Source organism: Odontesthes bonariensis, chromosome 12 (assembly GCF_027942865.1).
Source record: "Odontesthes bonariensis isolate fOdoBon6 chromosome 12, fOdoBon6.hap1, whole genome shotgun sequence".
Taxonomy (NCBI): domain Eukaryota; kingdom Metazoa; phylum Chordata; class Actinopteri; order Atheriniformes; family Atherinopsidae; genus Odontesthes; species Odontesthes bonariensis.
Window position 1 is genome coordinate 30,360,909 of NC_134517.1, and position 22,478 is coordinate 30,383,386.

The 22,478-nt window shown below is 40.8% G+C and overlaps 1 protein-coding gene across 2 annotated transcripts in view; it reads right to left on the reverse strand.

Annotated features, from left to right (window-relative positions):
• The window catches only part of man1a2 (mannosidase, alpha, class 1A, member 2), a 117,358-nt gene that overhangs the window by 66,510 nt on the left and 28,370 nt on the right, over positions 1-22,478 (reverse strand). For both annotated transcript variants that reach the window (XM_075480084.1, XM_075480085.1), the window contains exon 4: positions 9,539-9,635. In XM_075480084.1, the coding sequence (XP_075336199.1) occupies positions 9,539-9,635 (97 nt within the window). The remainder of the gene's footprint in view (positions 1-9,538; positions 9,636-22,478) is intronic.

The following is a 22,478-nucleotide window of genomic DNA, read 5'->3' on the forward strand; positions in this document are numbered from 1 at the left end:
AACAATAACGGTGATTTTGTGCATTGGTTCACAGAGAAATTCATTTTTAGTGATCATGGAAACATCTTCTATCTAGATAGTGAAAAATACTCTTTTTCTTTTGTATTCAGCCCATTTGTACCATCATGTTAGACTAAAAGTATTGACTGTCATAGCGAGAGTATGCTCTGCAGTTTTGAAGAGGTTCTCCTCCTCTGTTGCTCCAAGTCCACTGTGACACGTCAGCCTGTTTTGTAATAAGCCAAGCGGTGCTAAACTAAGCCAAGTCAACTCCCCAGGCCAATGCAGTCCAGTCTGGCTGTCTGATAACTGGTAACCAACTTATTTGGCACCAGAACTGAACATCTGCTGTGTTCTGAATTCAGCCTCAGAGTGTAACTGGTCTGACTGGGCCTTCCGCTCAATATGAGCTCCTTGGCTAAACTCCAGCTTGTTTGCACGTTTCCAGGCCTGGTCCCCAAGTCAAAGCTGTCTTTAACAGTAAAGACATTTGATGGCGTTCCCACATCCACACGGAGACAATGAAATCAACAATAACCTTGAATATAACTGTGACAGGCGTAGCTTGGGTATGTGATACAAAAATGAGTTGAAACATAAAGGACCATCTCAACTAAGTGTTGAATTTCACTGCCAAATTTGGTGAGACATTATTAGATAAATGCCAATATTAACCACAATAAAACCACAGGGCAAGCCGGGATTACACTGATCACAAAAGGATCAGTTGACCAACAAATAAGTAGATTTATGGTGTTCAACAACAGGGTGTTATTTCAAAACGGGGTATAAAAAGCAGAACTTTTTTTTTACCTGAGGTGTCACATTGAGAAGAAAAGTGCATCTGTGGTTGTGTTTAACGCAACATCACACGACAAATACAGGCTGTGTTCGAAACCGCATACTTTTCCTACTACTCCTACTAGTCCTACTAACTTTATTAGTTAGTATGCGAGTTTGAGTAAGCGACAAGTTCCTGGATGCATACTAGATTCGCCAAAATGTTGCTTATGCATCATGAGGTTACTACTCATACTCAAACTACCCAAGATGCAACGTAACGTGACGTCGCCGATCGTCATTTCCTGTCAAAACGGCAGTTTCAAGCTAGCTACGAGGGTAGGTTCACTTCCTGTTTTCAAAACAAAAGCACCAATTGTATGGTAATGGCTTTCCCTATGATAAAAGGCAACGGGTATTTTATTTTGTGAAAATAACCGGAAGTGCGTTGCTCACTACGGTTAGCTTTAGTAGCGCCGAATTCGTCGGAACAAAATTGTAAATAGCCGGTATTTTGTCAGATTTTCAACACGTTGGGGATCTAAACGACTACTTTCTTGCCTGAAAATGTTTCAAATGTTGCTAAAGTTTACAGAGTTTAGAGCTTAAGAGAAATCAGCTTCAGGCTGATTTTGGCTCGGGCAGGAGCGAAATGCATTGTGGGTAAACGCTCTGCATACTGTCTGATCGATGAGTATGCAGTATGCTAGTATGTAGTATGTGGTTTCGAACACAGCCACAGACTAAAAAAAGGCAACATGAGCAACACGGTATGTTGGTCAACATGAGAGTAAAATGAAAAAGTAGGCTTTTGTGGGATAGTTCAATCAGAAAAAAGGTCACAGACTCCTTTAAATTCTAACAGTATGTTTATGTATGTTCAAAGCCCAAATCACATCGATAGGAGCCAGTAATTTATCCAAGAACTTAAAAACCAACAAATAGAACCAATCTTGAACGCACCGTGCTGAACCGTGTACTTTGACAGCTCAGTTATTTAACATTCATAGAAAACCTTATAACCTCAGGTAGAACTGCAAAGTATCCCATATGAAGATTCAAAGCTGTGGCCCTCAGATCATCATGTGGTCACATATTTGGCAGAAAAACAAAACACTGTTGGTTTGTTTTTTGCAAATTCCTGCTGATCTACACAGCAGGCAAATCCGGCCGTTTTCTGATGTCCGACTCGGCACCTGCAGCCCGACTCAAAGTTTAATCTGAAAAGAAACAGTAAGGGAGGACCCACAGAGGGTCCTGAAAGAACACCGAAGCAGGATTCAATCTTTTACTCTTCAGAGAAACAAAGAAAGACATTTCAGAAGTTATGATCCTAAACTATCCGATAAAAAGTCACGTTTAAAATCTCCATGTGAGCCCTGAACATACATACAGCTACACACATGATTTTTCATCATGTTAAAAAGGCCATAAAGTCAACGTCAAGTAACCGTAAAGCACAATGGTGTGGTGCAGTTCCAGTCCTGGGAATGTGCACAACAAGGGTCAGTTTTAGGGTTCACAAACTTCTGTAGTGTTGGCTTAAAAGTTTCATTACGATATAAACGGTAGCGGATGAATCCTGGATGATATACATTTTAATAACATAACATATAAGACACTGGTAAAGGACTTTCCTCTCCCAGGAATGACCAGGAACTGACTAATTTCCACTATTTCACTATAAAATTATGAGGCTAATTGAGTTTGTCATGTGGTGCGCACGGTGGTTAGCACTGACGCGTCACAGCATGAAGGTTACAATCTCCACAGGATTTCTCAGCCCTATGGCTCATGTAGCGTTTACTAAATAAGGAAATAAAGAAAATAAATGTGATGAAAAGGGAAGGTTAAAATAAGAAAATCAGCCAGTAAAGCTGAATACTGGATAACTATAATGACAGGCTGCTTATCATAAGTAGTTTTCTAAATTACGGTAAGTACAATGTCACTCTGTATGATTACTTAGTTTGGGTAAGAAAACCAAATGAAAAACTACCTTTTTGCAAGAAAAAAAGGGATTAAATCTATGCAAAATGCTACAAAGGAACGATTCCTCTTCCAGTACATAAAAATGTGCGATAAATATCATAAATATGGTTCATCAAAAGAAAGCTGCCTCTTTTGTCAATAAAAGACAAGGTTCTGTTGTAAAAAATCTTAGAGACTTTCAGCCAGCAAATCTTCAACCATCACCACGGAGAGCTCAACATGTAGCGCCACATTGGACAGCTTGACAAGCATAGCAACGGTAACCAAGAGGGATGGGGCTCAGTGAGGGGTCAACTGTATTTCATGCTCGCCACGAACGGCGATCTATGCTTCCCACTCTCCCTCCGTCTCCCTCTCTTACATTGGAAGTGGCCCCGGCCCCTCAGGCAATCATTATGAAGTGATAATCAGTCAAATCTTTACTCCAATCCAGCCTTCGTACAAGTATGTGTATATTGGGAGGTTTAATTAGAGGGCTGACGGACATGGATGAACATGAAATAAATCGTTAAGTGCTCCTGTGGTGGACTGAATCCTTTTAGGAATTCAGAAAATAGATTATTTTTAAAAATGAGCTACACAACAATCCAAAAAGTGTGACCTTGAACACAGTCAAAAACAGTCATTATTCTCCCAACTTGCACAGAGCAGCTGCAGTGATGTGATGCGTTGCTGTGCACAGCATGTGCCACCACAGGCCAGCCATGATACAAGCAACTGGATGAATCTGCCCTACAGCCAAGCTGAGAGAAAAGGGAGGCTCCAAGGTACCTGAACAATTTAAGGTTCAAATTGCAATGACACGGGTAAACAGACAGAGCTGCAATAACCTGAAGCAACTGTGTTCTGGGTATGACGTTATCAGTCTCTTAAATCGTTGTGGAGGAATTTTTGGCCCATAGTTCGTTACAAAGGGGCTTCAGTTTACTGAGGTTTGAGGAAATTAGTTTGTGGGCAGCTCTCTGAAGGTCCCACCACAGCATCTCAGTCAGGCTGAGGTCTGGACTCTGACCGGACCGTTGCAACACCTTGATTCTTTCCTTTTTCAGACATTCTGCTGTAGATCTGCTGCTGTGTTTGGGATCATCGTCCTGTTGATGAGCCAGTTTCAGCCCAGCTTTAACTCTATGACTGCAGAGGGACTGCAAAATGAGCCCAAATCATGAGCCTTCCACCACCGTGCTGGTCAGTTAGCGCTGATGTGCTGCATCGGTTTCAGAAGTCTTGTGGTTTGTTCAGATGCAGCTTTAAGGCTGATTCATACTCGGCGCGACCTCGCTCATACTAGCTGGTCGCAAATGGCGCAAACGGTCACGTGTCCCAAAATTCCGCCACGCCCCCCGTCGCAAGCTAGAAAATCCTCGCGCGGCGCAAGGGCGCGCACACAACTTTTTTTTCTGACTTCACGCGCGCTCAACTGGAAACAGCTGACCAAGAAAAAGAAAAAATGAACACTGCAGAGACCGCGGTGACCGAGACGGTGCGCCTCTACAAACATCTGTACGACACGTCTATGAAGTTACACTGGGACAACGTTTGACAAAGTTCGTCTTGTTGCAAAGGACGAACATTCCACCTTCTCTTCTGTTTTTGCCGCAGCCGCTTAGCTCTGACATACATATACAGTTCTTCACCCAGAGTAAATGTATTCCGCATCAGATGTGCCAGCCTCTGCTGACGTGACACCACAGGTGGCATTGTGTATGCTTTCTTCATATGCTTTTCAGCTTGTTTCCTCAACAGTGACGCTCGCTGGTCTGGAGAGAACTGCAAATGTGACGCATTCTCGGCGCAAACTGCGCTTATGAGCTGAAGGAACTGTGAAGGGGCTGGCGCTTTCGATGACGTCATTAATGGTTCTCGAGCCAGAACAGTTGCGCGTTTGCGCCGAGTATGAATCAGCCTTTACGATGCAACCTAAGCCACGGTGCCATGCTCCTAATTTTCAGTTAAATAAATGGCATGATGTGATTATGTTATGTGCTGTTGTTCATCTGAGGTTGTAGTCCTAGTAGGGATTTTGTACAACACCAAAGGATGAGCCGTTGCTTTTTGGCTTTTTTATTCTTGTTGGCTAGGGGACTAATCAGGGTTTAATTACTCAGGATTTTTTATTTGTTTAGGTTAACATTTTTTGCTTTAAGTTCAGCCAAATCAGCTACAAACCTACATGAACTGAGCTGACATCTGTTCTAAGTTATATTGAAATCTTGGGTGTGTCTTTATTGAGAAGCTTGAGGGTAAAAATAACTTTTCCAATGATAATAGTCTTTTGTTTAGACTCCTGCTTATTATACTCTCACACCAAAAAAACACCCAAGGCACCCAATTTAAAATCCAACTTACTAACTATTTTTATTCCATCTATGCAGCGAAATAACTGCCTTCACTTTGTAAAGAGATGGGGATAGAGCATATTTTTGCACCCAGCTTCTATTCCTCTTGGGCTCTGTGGCTCTAAACTAACGTATCATGCGGTAGCTTTGTTCCTGTGGTCCATCCACACAGTGGTGTGAGACCGTTTGAATGTTATTGTTAGTACTAGATACATGGTGCTATATTCCTACAGCAACCACCAATAAATATGCCATTGCTTTTATTTTCTCCCAATGTGCCTCAGTTACTGGTGGTCACCCATGGTGCACTGTCATGGTGTCACTTTGCAAACCCTTTCCCAGGATGCAGTGCTCACTCTGACAGCCAATCACCTTAAAACACGCGTTAGATGTTGAGAGAAAGACGGGAATGCTATGTGGCTTAATGGTAATTACCCCTGCAAAGATTGTAAGAGGGAATGAATATCCAATAGCTCTAAAAAAAGATTACATGTGTTGGAGTTTATTGATTAGGAGAGCTGGAAATCAAAGTAAGCGTCGGATCCAATACTGTTGCATTCTGGCTGACAGAACAAACAGAACCTAATGTTAGTGGTTGTTGTTGACTGCCAGACAAAAATATTTGGTAGATGATCAGTCAGAGCTTTCCGTTCCAGCATTGGTCTCATACATTAATAGAAGTTAACAGTAATGCTCTGGTCCAGGTTTTCTTTTTAGACTTTTAGACATAAAACATGCTGCTGTGTGGTTACAACAGCATGTGTCAAACTCCTAACAGCGACCTGTCATAGCTATGGGCAAACAACCAAGGTAATCCCATAATGGAATAAGTGTTTGCCATGAATAACGAGTAAGCTCTCTTCAGTGCTGGGCCGACAGCGTAGAAATATGTCCAAACTTCATCCCAGTTTGGCATCAGCTTCATCACCTCCACCTCCCTCTGCCTCATATCATTTTCTGAAAGCGAGTTAAACTACTTCATTAGGAATTTTAGATTAAGATCTGCAGGCTTTCAGGGAAGCCATTAAAGCGAGCCTTTCGAAATTCCAAATGAGCTTTTCATTAGCTTTTTCATAACATATCCACATTAAAGCATTTACCAGAAAATGGCATGGCTGTTCCAGTTTACCCAGTGGTAATTTTTGGGTGGCTAATCAGTGCTGTATGCTCGACTAACACCCATTAAAGTTTGCAATGGTTAAACTCAACACCATTAAATCAAATTATTTTTAAAACTTTAAACAAAGCACTCAGGGCCTCTGACTCCAAGTCACTAGGAGTACGGTCCTTCAGTGGATAACAAGGACTAGGAGGGGGGTTAAATCATATGGAGCTCATCTTACAGAAGCAACTGTTGTATCCCCCCAACATTAAAGGCAACGGTCTGCTGCAGGGGGTGGGCGAAACAATGAAAGGCCAAAGTGAAGACTTGATAGACCCTGCACCAAACCATTAGGGAGAGTGACAAGGGTGGGCGACTGCAGCCAGGAGGCCAGTGATCTTGTTGCACCACTAATGCCAAAGAACTGGGAGGGAGCGATCCTCAACATCCTCAGCAGGCTGCCTATCAATACTGCAGTGGGACACATTTATAGTTATTGTAACACCCTTAAAGCATGGAACAGGAAGTGTTGGCCTGGGTAACTGGATGTTGCTCTTAAAGGATAAGTTGAGAAATAATTGATCAGACTGTTACACACCTACCCATTTTTTAACTTATTTTTTGCTTGTTGTGCGTACATCTTCCTCTTTCTTTGAGATAATTATCCCTAAAACAAGTCAAAGCAGGCTCCGGTGTTTGCTGGACCTTCATGAGTACACAGTCTGTACTGTTAAGCTTTGCATTTTGAAGAGAACGTCGCCAACTAACTCTAAAACCAGCTTAACCCAGGTTTCTCTTTACAGGACCGGAGTCATCCCTGTTAAAACCGTGAAGCCTGAAGACAAAGGCCGTGTTTGTATCTGTGCTCAATATCCATTTTACGCATTCTCAACAGAATACAGTGGGGAAAAGGAGACAAACCATGACCAGGCAGTGAACTTAAGGCCATCTGTGCTCACTGCCAGAATGAGAGCCACAGTCCTCATGTTACCAATCCAGCCTATTATCTTGCTGGACAGATTAAGGCTGAGCAGTGTAGAAAATAAAGAGCACAAAGAGCTTTAAACACTGTCTTTTTAACATCTGCATGGAGGGTATTGTCCGGTATACAAACTGCATGCAAGCTGCTGCGTATGTAGAGCTCGTGCCAAGCAGGATGACTGCTCAGACTCAGAATACACTGCCAGCTCAGCTGGAGAGGTGAAATCTTTCCACATCTCCCTCCAGTCGATGAAGTATTACAAGTTAAATTCATGTAAAAGTAAATGTAATCTCTCTCTGAGAGGCTTTACATCAATGCGTATTGCATCAGGGGTTCAGTTACAGAAACAACATATCAAAGGGATTTACAGCCACATCCAACTGTGTTTCCGTCTCTTTTCTGTTGAGCCGTCTCAAACACACGCACCAACGTAATCAATACAGCCAGAAGACAGGATACCCCTTCATCAATAATGTAAGTATGTTTTCTGAAGAGTGCAATGCTCGACTCCTTGCTTTCTGTTTTCACTGCCCGCCTGGCGACTAATAACCTGCAGATTTCTAGACTCTGTTATTACCGGGAGTCGAGGGAAAAATACACACGGACGTTAAGAAACAGTGAAGGACACGTTCCAGATGAGTCGAACCGATAGAAACGCCAACAAATGGAAACACACACACACACACAAACAAACGGCATCCATTTAGCATTTAGCAGCAGCTTATAAAAGAAACAGGCGCCTCTGGCCAATTTACCAAACAGAACATTTCAATTTGATACTAAAGCCTCATAACCGTGCATCCGCACGCATCAATGACGCATCCAGCAACATTAAGCACAAATGCACACACACAAAACACAGTCTAGTCTAATTATCATGTTATGGAAACACAATAAGCAACATCCTCACATGAATAAATTCACATTTGAGCATCATTATCAACAGTGATAACGCCCAGCTGCCATCGGGCGATAGGCACGCTGCGGATTAACGCCGAAACCAACGAAACAGACACTCACGCCAGCTCCCAGGGTCAATTTAGACTCACCAATTAACCCAACATGCAGGTTTTTTTGGACTGCGGGAGGAGAGCGCCCAAAGAAAGAACGGGCGCTGACGTTCAATCCCGTCCAAAGCAGAGGTGTCCGGGAATAACCCTGGAATAAGTTGTGTAATCCGTGTCATCTTCATAGCCTTAAACTCAAATCTCTTGGATGAATCTCTGTGGGGAAAAGGATCACTGCAAACAGCAACGTCTCCGTCTCTACAAACAGGAAACTCCCTCATGACTCCATCCTTAAAAGCCTCACCAGACTCTTGTAAACACTGTTACAAAACCCACAATCACGATCCCTCATTCATTCATATTCCAGAAAACCAGAATCGTGGCGCCGACCCCAGCTGGAGTCATCATAACCGCTTTGGTCGATATCTGAATCACATCTGCTCCGTTTACATTAAACATTTCTCTTTAGAGATTTAAATGCAACTGTTTAAATGGATGCTAAATAAAGCGATATGATGTGTTTATATGCCTTCAACCAGTTTGTAACCATGTAACCATCAGTGTGTTACAGTTTCCTGTGGAGATGATCGTTTCTGAACCTAATAAACAACAATCAAACATCTAAATCAGATCAGTCTGATATGATTACATTGTTTACATGACCTTTTTTAATTCTTATTGACCGTTTTTCTGACGTAAATTAACCAAATGACTTGGAAGCGTTGTTCATTCATTGAGTTTTTTAAAGAAATAAACAAGATTTGGAGGTTTTTGTCAAACTTCTTGGAACCAGAAGTCAAGTTTTGCCTCAATTATCTTGTTTTTGTAGTTGTTGGAGGCAAAAATCAGAACGGAACATGAAATCCAATCAATTTTACATTTCTACAATTACACCAAGACCCTTTTTATTTAAGATCATCTGTTTGTGTTAAACCAAGAATGGGATTATTATTAAAAACGTCCACCGAAAGCTAAAAGGATCTTTTCTATGTTAAGAGTTTAAACACATTTCTACACGTGAAACCTTCGCAGTACATTGAATACTTTTTCAGTGATGTGTGTGTTTGTGTGTGTGTGTTCTGCTTTTAATATTTTGTGCTGCTGTTTGCAAACACTCCATCTAAAGTGATGCGTATCCAGCTGGAGGCATTATAACATAACCTTGTACACAAGAAAGAAAAATAAATAATTAAATCTGTGTGCATGTGTGAGAGTGTAAATGTGTCTGAGTGATAACAAGTCAGAGTGTGTGTGTGTGTGGGTTTGATTTATAAGTGTGTGAGCACAGTGCCAGTGGGTATGGACAGCAGAGGCAGAGAGGAGCTTGTGTCCAACTTACCGAAGATATTTGTTGAATGACCTTTCTTAGCGATGGGCTTCAGCTCGTTGTGGCCCCAGCCATATTGTCTGTAGCTGTCCCATGCATGTTTCATCATCTGAAAACAGGAAAACAACACATATTAGAAGATGTCAGGTCCTTTTGTGACATGTGAGGCTCGGCGTGGAACTGATGTTCTGTAACAAGGACAAACGGGGCATCCGCCTTGGTGGAGGATGCGTTTTCTTTTCAGGATGCTGCTTAACAATGGTACAATTTGGATTTTGGCACAATGTAATTTCAGTTGCAACAGCTGCTACTGATTAGAATTCGCACAGCTGCTGATTAAGTCAGAGCAGAACGAAAGTGTTTGGTTTGTGAATCATTAAAATGACCAAAGAGTGGCACATCATCACACATTCTGACCACGTCTCGCAGATAATACTTCGATCTGAAAGAGGGCGCAGTAAAACACTCATTGGGGTAAATAATAAATGACACAACAACAAAATTCAGCAGAACCTAAGGCTGTTTTTATTACCACTTCTCCTCCCCCTTATATGCCAACACTGCCTGATGGAACAAAGCAAGATTTTGTTCTTCACATGACCGCTGAATGGAGCCTGGAAATGAGAGACATTGTGGAGGGAAACAAAGATAAAAAGGGCGAGAGACTGAGACAAGCCCTGACACCGAGGCTGAGGAGGGGAGCTCCAGGGCAAACAGAACATGTTCAGTGCTGCTTTCCTTCAGCTTCTTCTTCTTCTTCTTATGGCACTGACGACTTCAGAAAAGCCCATTTCCTGTCTGTGTGGTCGAAACGGTCACTGCCAGGGTCAGAGGATGGCTGGTGATTTATTTCTTAATAATGCTCCTCTCTGCTTCTTTATAACATTCAAACGTGGAGCTCTTGATGTTGAAAAGGTGACCAACGTGATGGCGTTGAAATGATTTGCAATCCTGCGTTTCTCAAACACAAGTGAATTAAATTTTTAATCTATTTCCCTTAAACACAAAAAATGAGGTTTATTCCATGTAGTATGTGAATTTTTTTTAAACTTGTAATATTAGTGTAACAGTGTTATGTTCTTTTAGAAGAAATGGAGATAAAAGCTGAATCGTATCACCAGCTTGTTCAGTTTCTGGCCCTGTATGCTCCAGATTAGCGTGGTGACAGTCAGACACCTTGTGTTTTCTGTCACCCAGCAATGCCAACTTCTCTCACTGCCTTTTCATGCCACCATATGGGGATGCGTAGCCAGACCCTCGTCCAACTTCCTCCCCTTGTAGCGGGCATATGGCCAAGCTAATACAGACAAGGGCCAGGAGAATCATTGTGTTCTTGGCCTTGTGGAGTTCCATGACGCACTCCATCCACACACCAAAGACTGTAAATCAAATTAATTCACTCCATGACACGGACACTTCAGCACTGGCAGACTCCCCCTGACATGCGTTGATTGGATGCTTCATCAAATTTTGATTGGTCCATATGACAAGGACAAGTGGCACAGAACAGGGTTCCCTGACAACGTTGAAAAACTGTTTATACGACGAGGACTTTGAAGCACCGCTTGGAGATTAAGCTACAAAATGCAAAGAATGGTTCTGACAGCTACCGCCTGCCATCACAACATCATGGGAGCCAAATGGAAAGGATGAGGGGAAAAAAATGGGTCTGAATTGGCCCAAGTGGCTGTCTCATTGTACAATTACAGCTAAACCACATTAGCAACTGGTTGCAGAACCAGAACGGACAAACGCATCCAGCAGCCTGTGCCGTAAGACTGGGAGCCCAATCAACCGAGACAAGTTTCCAAAGTGACACAGACCGATAAACACAGCCTGTTCTTTTACAGGATTTGTCATAGTTTGATATGCAGATGCTAAGTAGGACTGGGATAGCTTATTTATCTGTAACAACAAGAAGGTGGACAGTAAAATACAGATCATCCAAATAATGACACAGAGAAGTTTTTCCCTTTGGAGTTTAAATCAGTTCAACTGAAGCAGCCTATTAGAAACTTTATCAGCCCCTGAAGAAATTGGAAATATGAAGTACAAAACCATTTGAGTGGTTGATCCTTCCACTTCTTCGTTAAGGGAAGTTTTTGTTTGTTTTTTTAAGCGGGAAGTACTGATGACTAATCTTGGTGTTAGCTGCAGGAGAAAGCAGGCAGAATGCCCTCAGTTTGGGAACAAATCAAGATGAACAAGCCGAGCTTAAAGCTACTCAGACGGTGGCCATGAGTGGAGCAAACCTTTGGCCATCTCAAGCAATATGGTTTGTTTTGCAAATAAGTGATCCAACTCAAACCGCATTTATTAGCAACAGCCAGTCCTGGTTACCGTCTTCACCTAAAGTAGAGCAGTACGACACAACGGGCCCGTTCTGAGTAGCTTTTAGCTTAGCTGATCCTTCAAACCGAGCACTCTGACCACAGTCTACTGCAGGTAGAACACAGGCTGCTCATACCACTTCTTACTGCATCTTTCATGCCTACAGTGTCCTTCAAGTGTGACTGAGATATGGAACAATGACCATGTGGGGATGTAGTTATAATCAATCTAGTAATGTTCTGCTTTTCCCTTCTTTTGGTCACCCCAAGAGCCAAAGCGAAAAACAAATCAAAAGGTGTATTCTTACATTCATGGACATCTCTGGTTTTCAGGAAATAACAGATTTATGAGGTAATAAAAACCGTCATCATCTACCAGGACGCTTCAATAGCTCAAAGCGTCCCCATTTCAAACCCGCCGACTGTCACATGATCATGTGTCTGAGAGGACGCCGGAGCACATCTACAGCGCTGTCGTTAAAGGCTACCGCCACGGCTCTCCGTTGACGCAGTATGTTCATTAACCGTGCAACATTATACAGTCAGGCTCACTTTATAACAGAGTGGCAGCCCAGGAGTGGCCCAGTGTTATTAAGGTTGGAGTGAGGGAGATTAAACACTTCTCCTCCCCGGCTTCACCTACTCAACTGATGAGAGCAGAAAGTCTGAAACGTGTCGGGGGGGCTTGATGAAAAAGGCAGCGGCGTTCCGCCTTCGATTCATTTATTTAAAAACATTTGTTATACTAGTTTAGAGAGAAATGTGCCAGCTTTAAATCTGTTGGATGGCAGAAACCTCCACATGCTTCCTGGTGCCCTTGGATCGACCACAAGCTGAACTAGAGGCAAACCGGCCCGATTAGGAGTGCTTGATAATTATATTCGATGGAATATGAAATACAAATACACCATGTGTCTTCCATCTTTGACATTCCTCATTCAGATCTCCACTTATTACTGCAACAAAAAAGAAAGTATCAGGTGATTATTTCAGATGAGGCAGAGTGGCCAGGCTGGGCACTTTAATAGGAGCTGTGACCTTCACAGTATGAGCCCGAAAAGAAAGGAAAGAAGCAAAGTCTGGAAATTTCCATCTCTCTCCAAAAGAAACAACAGCTATGATTCAGCTTCTCTTTTCCTTAATGTCACACACTCTCACGCACCCACATAATTACAAGATATGGACATGGATAAGAACTCAGCAGTAAAATATTTAAAATTCTGGCCAGCTGTCTTCAAGGCTGTTACTTTTGCTATTATTTAAAGACAAAAAAACCTGTGTTTGACCAGCTTTTTGAGGTCTGGAGTGAGGCTGAAGCTGCTCTGAGTGACCTCCAAAGGCAGCACGACTGATTTAAAGCCCCGTCCACCTGCCCTCATCTTTCACATCTCCTTCCAAATCACCCCATGGAGGCTTCCTATCTCGCTTAACAGAAGGCTCTCTCAGAAGATGCATGAGGCTGGGGAGAGTGTGACATCTGAATTGCTTCTTGCAGTAAATACATTCTTTGCGATAAATTCCCCATGAAATTGAGGCAGTAAAAGGAGTCCAGACAGGCCGTTTTCAAACTGCTCTCAAGCCGAGAGCTCAAAAGATGGCGACGCCCAATTACCTAAGTGTTATGTATTGAACCCAGGCGGAAATCAAACATTTCACTCCCACCGCGACGTTGGTTCCATTAATTTCTGAATCGAAACTGAAAGCGGTCGCTTTTTGCTGGGGGAGGAAAAAAGAAAACAATTTCAAAAGAGCCACGTTTTCAACCAAAGGACGGCAGGAAGCTACAGAAGGCATTTATCACCAAGTAGGTCACCATCGCTGCTGTAGGCTGTGCCAATCAGAGAAACTTTACATCATTTCCACTTCCCTAAGCTAAAGTCTTTTAAAGTTTGTTTTGTTCTTATTTTTGGATGTTTTATCTTTAAAGGGCAGGAAAGCATTTTGCTGTTGAGCCATCGACTCTTTCATCTGGACACCGATTCATATTTGGTATCATGAGCACTGCTGGCACCACTGGAACATGTTGAGGTAACAAAGCACTAAACAAAAAGCCAATAAAGATAATTGTCATGTCATATGTTTTGTATGTTTATGCCTTCTTGTAAGACTAATAAAGTGCTTTGTTACCTCTTTGTCTTAGATGTGGTCATGTTCTGATTAAGACTCTCAGCTTTCAGGTAAATAATAAGCTATCAGCAGAAAACTGCATTATAACAACCTCAGTTAATTTCAATGGGATTCCTTTAAATACTCTACTCCCCAACACATATATACGGTGCAAATGGAGGCCAACAGCCAAACAAAAAAGTGTTGGTTCATCTGAAACAAAGCCTACAGTTGACCACCTAATTTCAGTCCAAAGCTAGTTCTGAAGACAGGTTCGTTGTCGTGTGCCTCGCTGTTTATATGTACGATAGGCATTAAATTAATCCAGTATATGGTGTTATTTTGGGAGAGAAGCCAGCAAGTCACCAGCACTAAGGAAAAGGAGGAAGTTAGAAGTTTGGTCAGTCATATTCAGTAAGGAAGTCAGCTGTTAAACAAGTCAGAAATAATAAAAAAAAGAGCATAAACTAAAGAACATTGGATTCATTTACAAGTGTTTGGATGATAAAACTGAAAGGGATCCATTTTATGTCTCGTATCAAAGTCTCTTAGTTGAGGCTTGAAGCACAGAGAGGGAGACTTTGTATCGGTGCGTTATTTATTATAATCATTTAACGAATACAGTGTCTGCAAACAGCTGACAAGACAAAAAATAAGGTATTCTGTAGCTCCTGATCTAATAACAATCACCGAAAATATAAGAATACGCAGTAAGTACAAACACTTCCCCAGCAACACAGTTAACCCACCAATTTAGAAGATGTTCACTGTCAAGCTTGGTCAACTATTAGTGTCACTAAGAAGTGTACTCTTTGGTAAACATTTCATTTAATAGACCCAGCATGAGTTATTTACGCAATGCTGAGCGGCTCAGGAGCAGTTGTCTGCTAATCAGAAGGTCACGTCTAAGTGTCTTAGAGCAGAACAGTGAACTCACACTGCATTCATCAGTGTGTGAGAGTGTGTGTGACACGAAAAGTACCGCGTAGACTGCAAATAAAACTGTAGAGACTAAGAAGTGCTGTGTGAACGCGCTATGTATTGTTAACCCATTTAGGCCTAAGACGCCTGGAAAAGAATGCCTGTAAAACCTATGGGCGATTTCAGACAGACCCCCTAAAACCTGAAGTTTTTCTGGAAATTCAGCAATTGTGTCAACGCCTACTAAATGATTGATTTCTCAGCCTCTGTAGCAGATAGAAACAAAATTCAAAAAGTATTTGAGAGCTTACACCTGTGGCTTTCTTTGGAAATTGAGTTTATTTACATACACCTTCACGAAAATAGAAAATGTAAAAAGTGAAGTGCAGGAACAGCACTATTTTCAATAAAAAAAAAACAGTAATAAAATAAAATAAAAAGTCAAGTGCAGGAACAGAGCTGTTTTCAATTAGAAAACAGTAATAAAATAAAATAAAATTTAATTTTACATTTAAATTATTTATTTATATTTTTATTTTATTGCCAGTCTCTTCGTACTGGCAGCACAAGGGGCCCATACACATTCCAATAAACGTTTTCATCTCCGGCACAGTTACGTGTGACCACCTTGCCATCTTTGCTCGAGCTGGAGTCTGAAGTACCTGGTCACTGTATCTATTCGTCTCGGAAACGAGATGCGCCCAAAGCTCCTCAGTAAAAATATGATTAAATGCCTGCAACAGTGTGACATCTGCAGGTAAATTGACTTTCACCCCTGGTGTGCGGTTGGAATCTCTCCGTCGATTACGGTGGTAATTGTCAGTCTTCCACTCACATTCAAACCCTTCAAAATCATCTTCAAACATATGTGCTAGCCATAAATCTCCATCAATTGGGTCAGCACGTTCTTCAGCATCAAAGCCAAGAAACTCCTCACAATCGCTCCCGTCTGAAATGTCTTCCCACTGAAAGTCCTCCATGCTTGGTTCGAAGAAACTTAACTTTTTTTTTTTTTCCAATGTAACTTGACTTCAAAACAATGACACGAGGAACATGACGACACTCTCACGTGTCCATTATAATGCCTTAAATTGGCGCAGAGGTCAATAATTGGTGCAAAACAACCTTATACATGAAAAAAGACATGTACGCTTTCCCGGCCTTAAAGGTAGAATAACGCAACAGCGCCCCCGGCTTTAAAGGTAGAAATGCGGCAATGCTTTCCCGGCCTCAATGGGTTAAAGCAGTTTGAGTGGCCTAAAGTGAATAAAATACTAATATAATGTAAGTGGACTGTAGTCTACTTACTTCAAATAATAAAAACTCATAAATCCTCCAAATATTTAACACTCAAACTCACAAAAAGTTTAATTTCACACACCAACAAAAAGAAAACGCATCTTTTAGCCCTGAGCTTTTTTTCAGTGTGAAATGTGAGTTAATTTTTTTGAGTGTTCTACAGAAAAGAAAAAAATAAAATTCTCCCGCGGGAAGGCGCTAACAGACGGACAACATGGCCCAGTTAGAGCTCTCTTTCTTGCTCTTTGGTAAATTGGGCCAGCTGCCGAAAGGAAAACGCTCTCTGCCGGTCCGACTTTCTCTGAAGAACAACGGCAGCTTCATCCACGGTTTTCATCCACACAGCAGCTACAGCCGGGATTACTAAACATTAAAAAAGTTCATCGCATTAATGTTAGATCAACAAAGACACGTACACACAGCTGGACGTTTTCAGAGCAAAACTAAATGCTTCAGCGTCAGTATTGCCTATTGGTCTTCTGTTATAAAGAATGAAAACCTGGATAGAGCTGTTCTACTGTGGCAGCAGCCCAGAGGGACAGTCCACCATTGTGGGACCATTGTCCTCTGGAAGCTTCGATGTCACTCTCATTCACCTGAGCTCTAAGCGGTACGGTTCATTATGTCTGTCCTGCCCTGTACTTACTACAGTCGCCATTCTTTATGCTTCTCACCCAAAAGAGGAATTTACCACCACTACTCAAGTAAAAGACAGTTGTGTTCTTATTAGCGTCTAATAGATTCACCCCGCTTTCAGCTACCCAACTACCGTACACTTAAACTAATGTGACTTCAATGCAACCTGTCAAAATAAGAGAAAGACTCAGCTGTGTCAACCCCTAGAAAAATAGCGGCAAAGGTTGGTTTATGCTATGATGAAAAGCGTAAAGTGATTACTCTTAAAGCTAAACACCGACTTGCTCAGCAGAGGTAAAACATGCTGTAAAATGTAAAATGTAATCTAAAATGTAATATTGTAATTTGAATGAAAAACACTACACTGTGTTTCAAAGGAGTTTCCAACACATAGATCATCATTTGATTATATCATTGAACACAAACCGTTAACAAAACAATAAAAGCTGTACTGTGGGATGTTTGTTATGGGTCTGAGGTTTGCAACTACACAGGTAACACACATCCACCTCCAGATGATCACAAAACCACTAAATATAATATTATATAAATATAATATAAACAGATGACATCACTGAGCCCGTATTTGTGACCCCTTAAAACAGTGACCCCCAATTTTTGGCTTTTAAGTGTCTTTCTAAGTCTGATTGTGTGTGGGTTTTTTTAAATGAAAACCTGATTTAACATACTGAAAACAGATAAGAGCAACACAAAATACTCATTTTAAGAAGCAAATTCACATCCTGTCCACATCAAGCTGCAAAACAAACCTTTTCTCCTGCATTTTCATCTCTTGCATTTTTGCAAACTCTTGCAAGTTTTTTTTGCTTTGATTCCCAAAGTGGAGATATTCACTGGAAACCATAGCAACAGTGGCACCTATAAACCTGTTTTGTGATGCTTCATTACCTCGTACAACTTGCACATACTAAATCACATCTTATTTCCTTTGGTTCTGAAGTGTTCACCATAAGTTAGCCGGCAGGCTCTGAATTTTGCTTTGTGAATTCTGAAACATCATTCATGGATGCTATCACATTATGTGGATGCTATCACATTAATGTGGATGCTATCACATTATGTGGATGCTATCACATTAATGTCGATGCTATCACATTAATGTGGATGCTATCACATTAATGTGGATGCTATCACATTATGTGGATGCTATTACACATCAATGTGGATGCTATCACATTAATGTGGATGCTATCACATTAATGTGGATGCTATTACACATCAATGTTGATGCTATCACATTATGTGGATGCTACCACATTATGTGGATGCTATCACATTATGTGGATGCTATCACATTAATGTGGATGCTATCACATTACTGTGGATGCTATCACAAATCAATGTGGATGCAATCACATTACTGTGGATGCTATTACATTATGTGGATGCTATCACATTATGTGGATGCTATCACATTATGTGGATGCTATCACATTAATGTGGATGCTATCACATTAATGTGGATGCTATCACATTAATGTGGATGCTATCACATTACTGTGGATGCTATCACATTACTGTGGATGCTATTACACATCAATGTGGATGCTATTACATTATGTGGATGCTATCACATTAATGTGGATGCTATTACACATCAATGTGGATGCTATTACACATCAATGTGGATGCTATTACATTATGTGGATGCTATCACATTACTGTGGATGCTATTGCACATCAATGTGGATGCTATCACATTACTGTGGATGCTATCACATTACTGTGGATGCTATCATATTACTGTGGATGCTATCACATTACTGTGGATGCTATCACATTACTGTGGATTCTATTACATTATGTGGATGCTATCACATTATGTGGATGCTATCACATTATGTGGATGCTATCACATTATGTGGATGCCATTACACATCAATGTGGATGCTATTACATTATGTGGATGCTATCACATTATGTGGATGCTATCACATTATGTGGATGCTATCACATTACTGTGGATGCTATTACATTATGTGGATGCTATCACATTATGTGGATGCTATCACATTATGTGGATGCTATCACATTATGTGGATGCTATTACACATCAATGTGGATGCTATCACATTAATGTGGATGCTATCACATTAATGTGGATGCTATCACATTAATGTGGATGCTATCACATTATGTGGATGCTATCACATTATGTGGATGCTATTACACATCAATGTGGATGCTATCACATTAATGTGGATGCTATCACATTAATGTGGATGCTATTACACATCAATGTTGATGCTATCACATTATGTGGATGCTATCACATTATGTGGATGCTATCACATTAATGTGGATGCAATCACATTACTGTGGATGCTATTACACATCAATGTGGATGCTATTACATTATGTGGATGCTATCACATTATGTGGATGCTATCATATTAATGTGGATGCTATCACATTACTGTGGATGCTATCACACATCAATGTGGATGCAATCACATTACTGTGGATGCTATTACACATCAATGTGGATGCTATTACATTATGTGGATGCTATCACATTAATGTGGATGCTATCACATTACTGTGGATGCTATCACATTACTGTGGATGCTATCACATTACTGTGGATGCTATCACACATTACTGTGGATGCTATCACATTATGTGGATGCTATCACATTACTGTGGATGCTATCACATTACTGTGGATGCTATCACACATTACTGTGGATGCTATTACATTATGTGGATGCTATGTGGATGCTATCACATTATGTGGATGCTATCACATTATGTGGATGCTATCACATTAATGTGGATGCTATTACACATCAATGTGGATGCTATCACATTATGTGGATGCTATCACATTATGTGGATGCTATCACATTAATGTGGATGCTATTACACATCAATGTGGATGCTATCACATTAATGTGGATGCTATCACATTACTGTGGATGCTATCACATTATGTGGATGCTATCACATTATGTGGATGCTATCACATTAATGTGGATGCTATTACACATCAATGTGGATGCTATCACATTAATGTGGATGCTATCACATTACTGTGGATGCTATCACATTATGTGGATGCTATCACATTAATGTGGATGCTATTACACATCAATGTGGATGCTATCACATTATGTGGATGCTATCACATTATGTGGATGCTATCACATTAATGTGGATGCTATTACACATCAATGTGGATGCTATCACATTAATGTGGATGCTATCACATTAATGTGGATACTATTACACATCAATGTGGATGCTATCACATTATGTGGATGCTATCACATTATGTGGATGCTATCACATTATGTGGATGCTATCACATTATGTGGATGCTATCACATTAATGTGGATGCTATCACATTAATGTGGATGCTATTACATTATGTGGATGCTATCACATTATGTGGATGCTATCCCAATATGTGGATGTTATTACATTATGTGGATGTTATTACATTATGTGGATGCTATCACATTATGTGGATGCTATTACACATCAATGTGGATGCCATCACATTACTGTGGATGCTATCACATTATGTGGATGCTATCACATTACTGTGGATGCCATCACATTACTGTGGATGCCATCACATTACTGTGGATGCCATCACATTATGTGGATGCTATCACATTATGTGGATGCCATCACATTACTGTGGATGCTATCACATTATGTGGATGCCATCACATTACTGTGGATGCTATCACATTATGTGGATGCCATCACATTACTGTGGATGCCATCACATTATGTGGATGCTATCACATTATGTGGATGCCATCACATTACTGTGGATGCCATCACATTACTGTGGATGCTATCACATTATGTGGATGCTATCACATTATGTGGATGCCATCACATTACTGTGGATGCCATCACATTATGTGGATGCTATCACATTATGTGGATGCCATCACATTACTGTGGATGCTATCACATTATGTGGATGCTATTACATTATGTGGATGCTATCACATTATGTGGATGCCATCACATTACTGTGGATGCCATCACATTACTGTGGATGCCATCACATTATGTGGATGCTATCACATTATGTGGATGCCATCACATTACTGTGGATGCCATCACATTATGTGGATGCTATCACATTATGTGGATGCCATCACATTACTGTGGATGCTATCACATTATGTGGATGCTATCACATTATGTGGATGCTATTACATTATGTGGATGCTATCACATTATGTGGATGCCATCACATTACTGTGGATGCCATCACATTACTGTGGATGCCATCACATTATGTGGATGCTATCACATTATGTGGATGCCATCACATTACTGTGGATGCTATCACATTATGTGGATGCCATCACATTACTGTGGATGCCATCACATTATGTGGATGCCATCACATTACTGTGGATGCTATCACATTATGTGGATGCCATCACATTACTGTGGATGCCATCACATTACTGTGGATGCTATCACATTATGTGGATGCTATCACATTATGTGGATGCTATCACATTAATGAGGATGCTATCACATTACTGTGGATGCTATCACATTACTGTGGATGCTATCACATTATGTGGATGCTATCGCAATGTGGATGCTATCACATTATGTGGATGCCATCACATTACTGTGGATGCTATCACATTATGTGGATGCTATCACATTATGTGGATTCTATCGCAATGTGGATGCTATCACATTATGTGGATGCTATCACATTATGTGGATTCTATCATATTATGTGCATGCTATCACATTATGTGCATGCTATCACATTAATGAGGATGCTATCACATGAATATGGATGCTATCACATTAATGAGGATGCTATCACCCACCTACTGGCCCGGCATGAATATTTCAGTATTTTGAAGGAATGTCTACGTTCTTGTCTGGATATATTTCTTCAATCAAAGGAAACAAAATCCGTTCAAACATTTGTCAGAGTTGTGTAGTTGAGACCTCAGAGTTCACAGCTTATATAATTCATTAAATTCTTGTCTTTCTATGTTGGTTACATTAGTTGGGCTACATTACAGGGCTTAGATGTCCAGTCACCTCTCCAATGGCTCTTCCTCCTCTTCGATGGCTCCCTTCATGTGCAGATAACTCAGTTTTGTTTCTTACTTTGTCCATTTCCAACACCGAAGTAAATCCAATTTCTTTTCAGACCTTATGATCATTTGCTGTAACTTTCCGATAATTCTCAGTGGCTGCATGAGAGTTGGAGTAGATAGGTATTTTTCATGTCTACTAGCCAACCACTGGCTGGGTATATTTGATTAGACCGTGACCGGATATTTTTGTGGTCAACTAACTGTTGACATTTAAGGAGTTTGTATATTTTAAATTTAACTTTAGTACACAGAGGTGCTGGAGACATAATTGTGTCAAAATTATGTTAAATTAGAGTCAAATAGGGTTCAGAATAGCTTAATCCAACATTATAAATTAATTGCAGTATTCAATCTAATACAAATTTGGTTAAAAAGTGACCAGGCTTTATAGTAGATAGCTTTTTCTCTTACTATTCTTCCCTGCTCTTATAGACTAAAACAGTGTTCTGTGTTGTCTGTGCACGAGAAGTGCTCATTGCTCATTGCTCAAAGCAATCAGCCCAAAGTCCTGATGAAAACAGATGATTTTTGAGCCT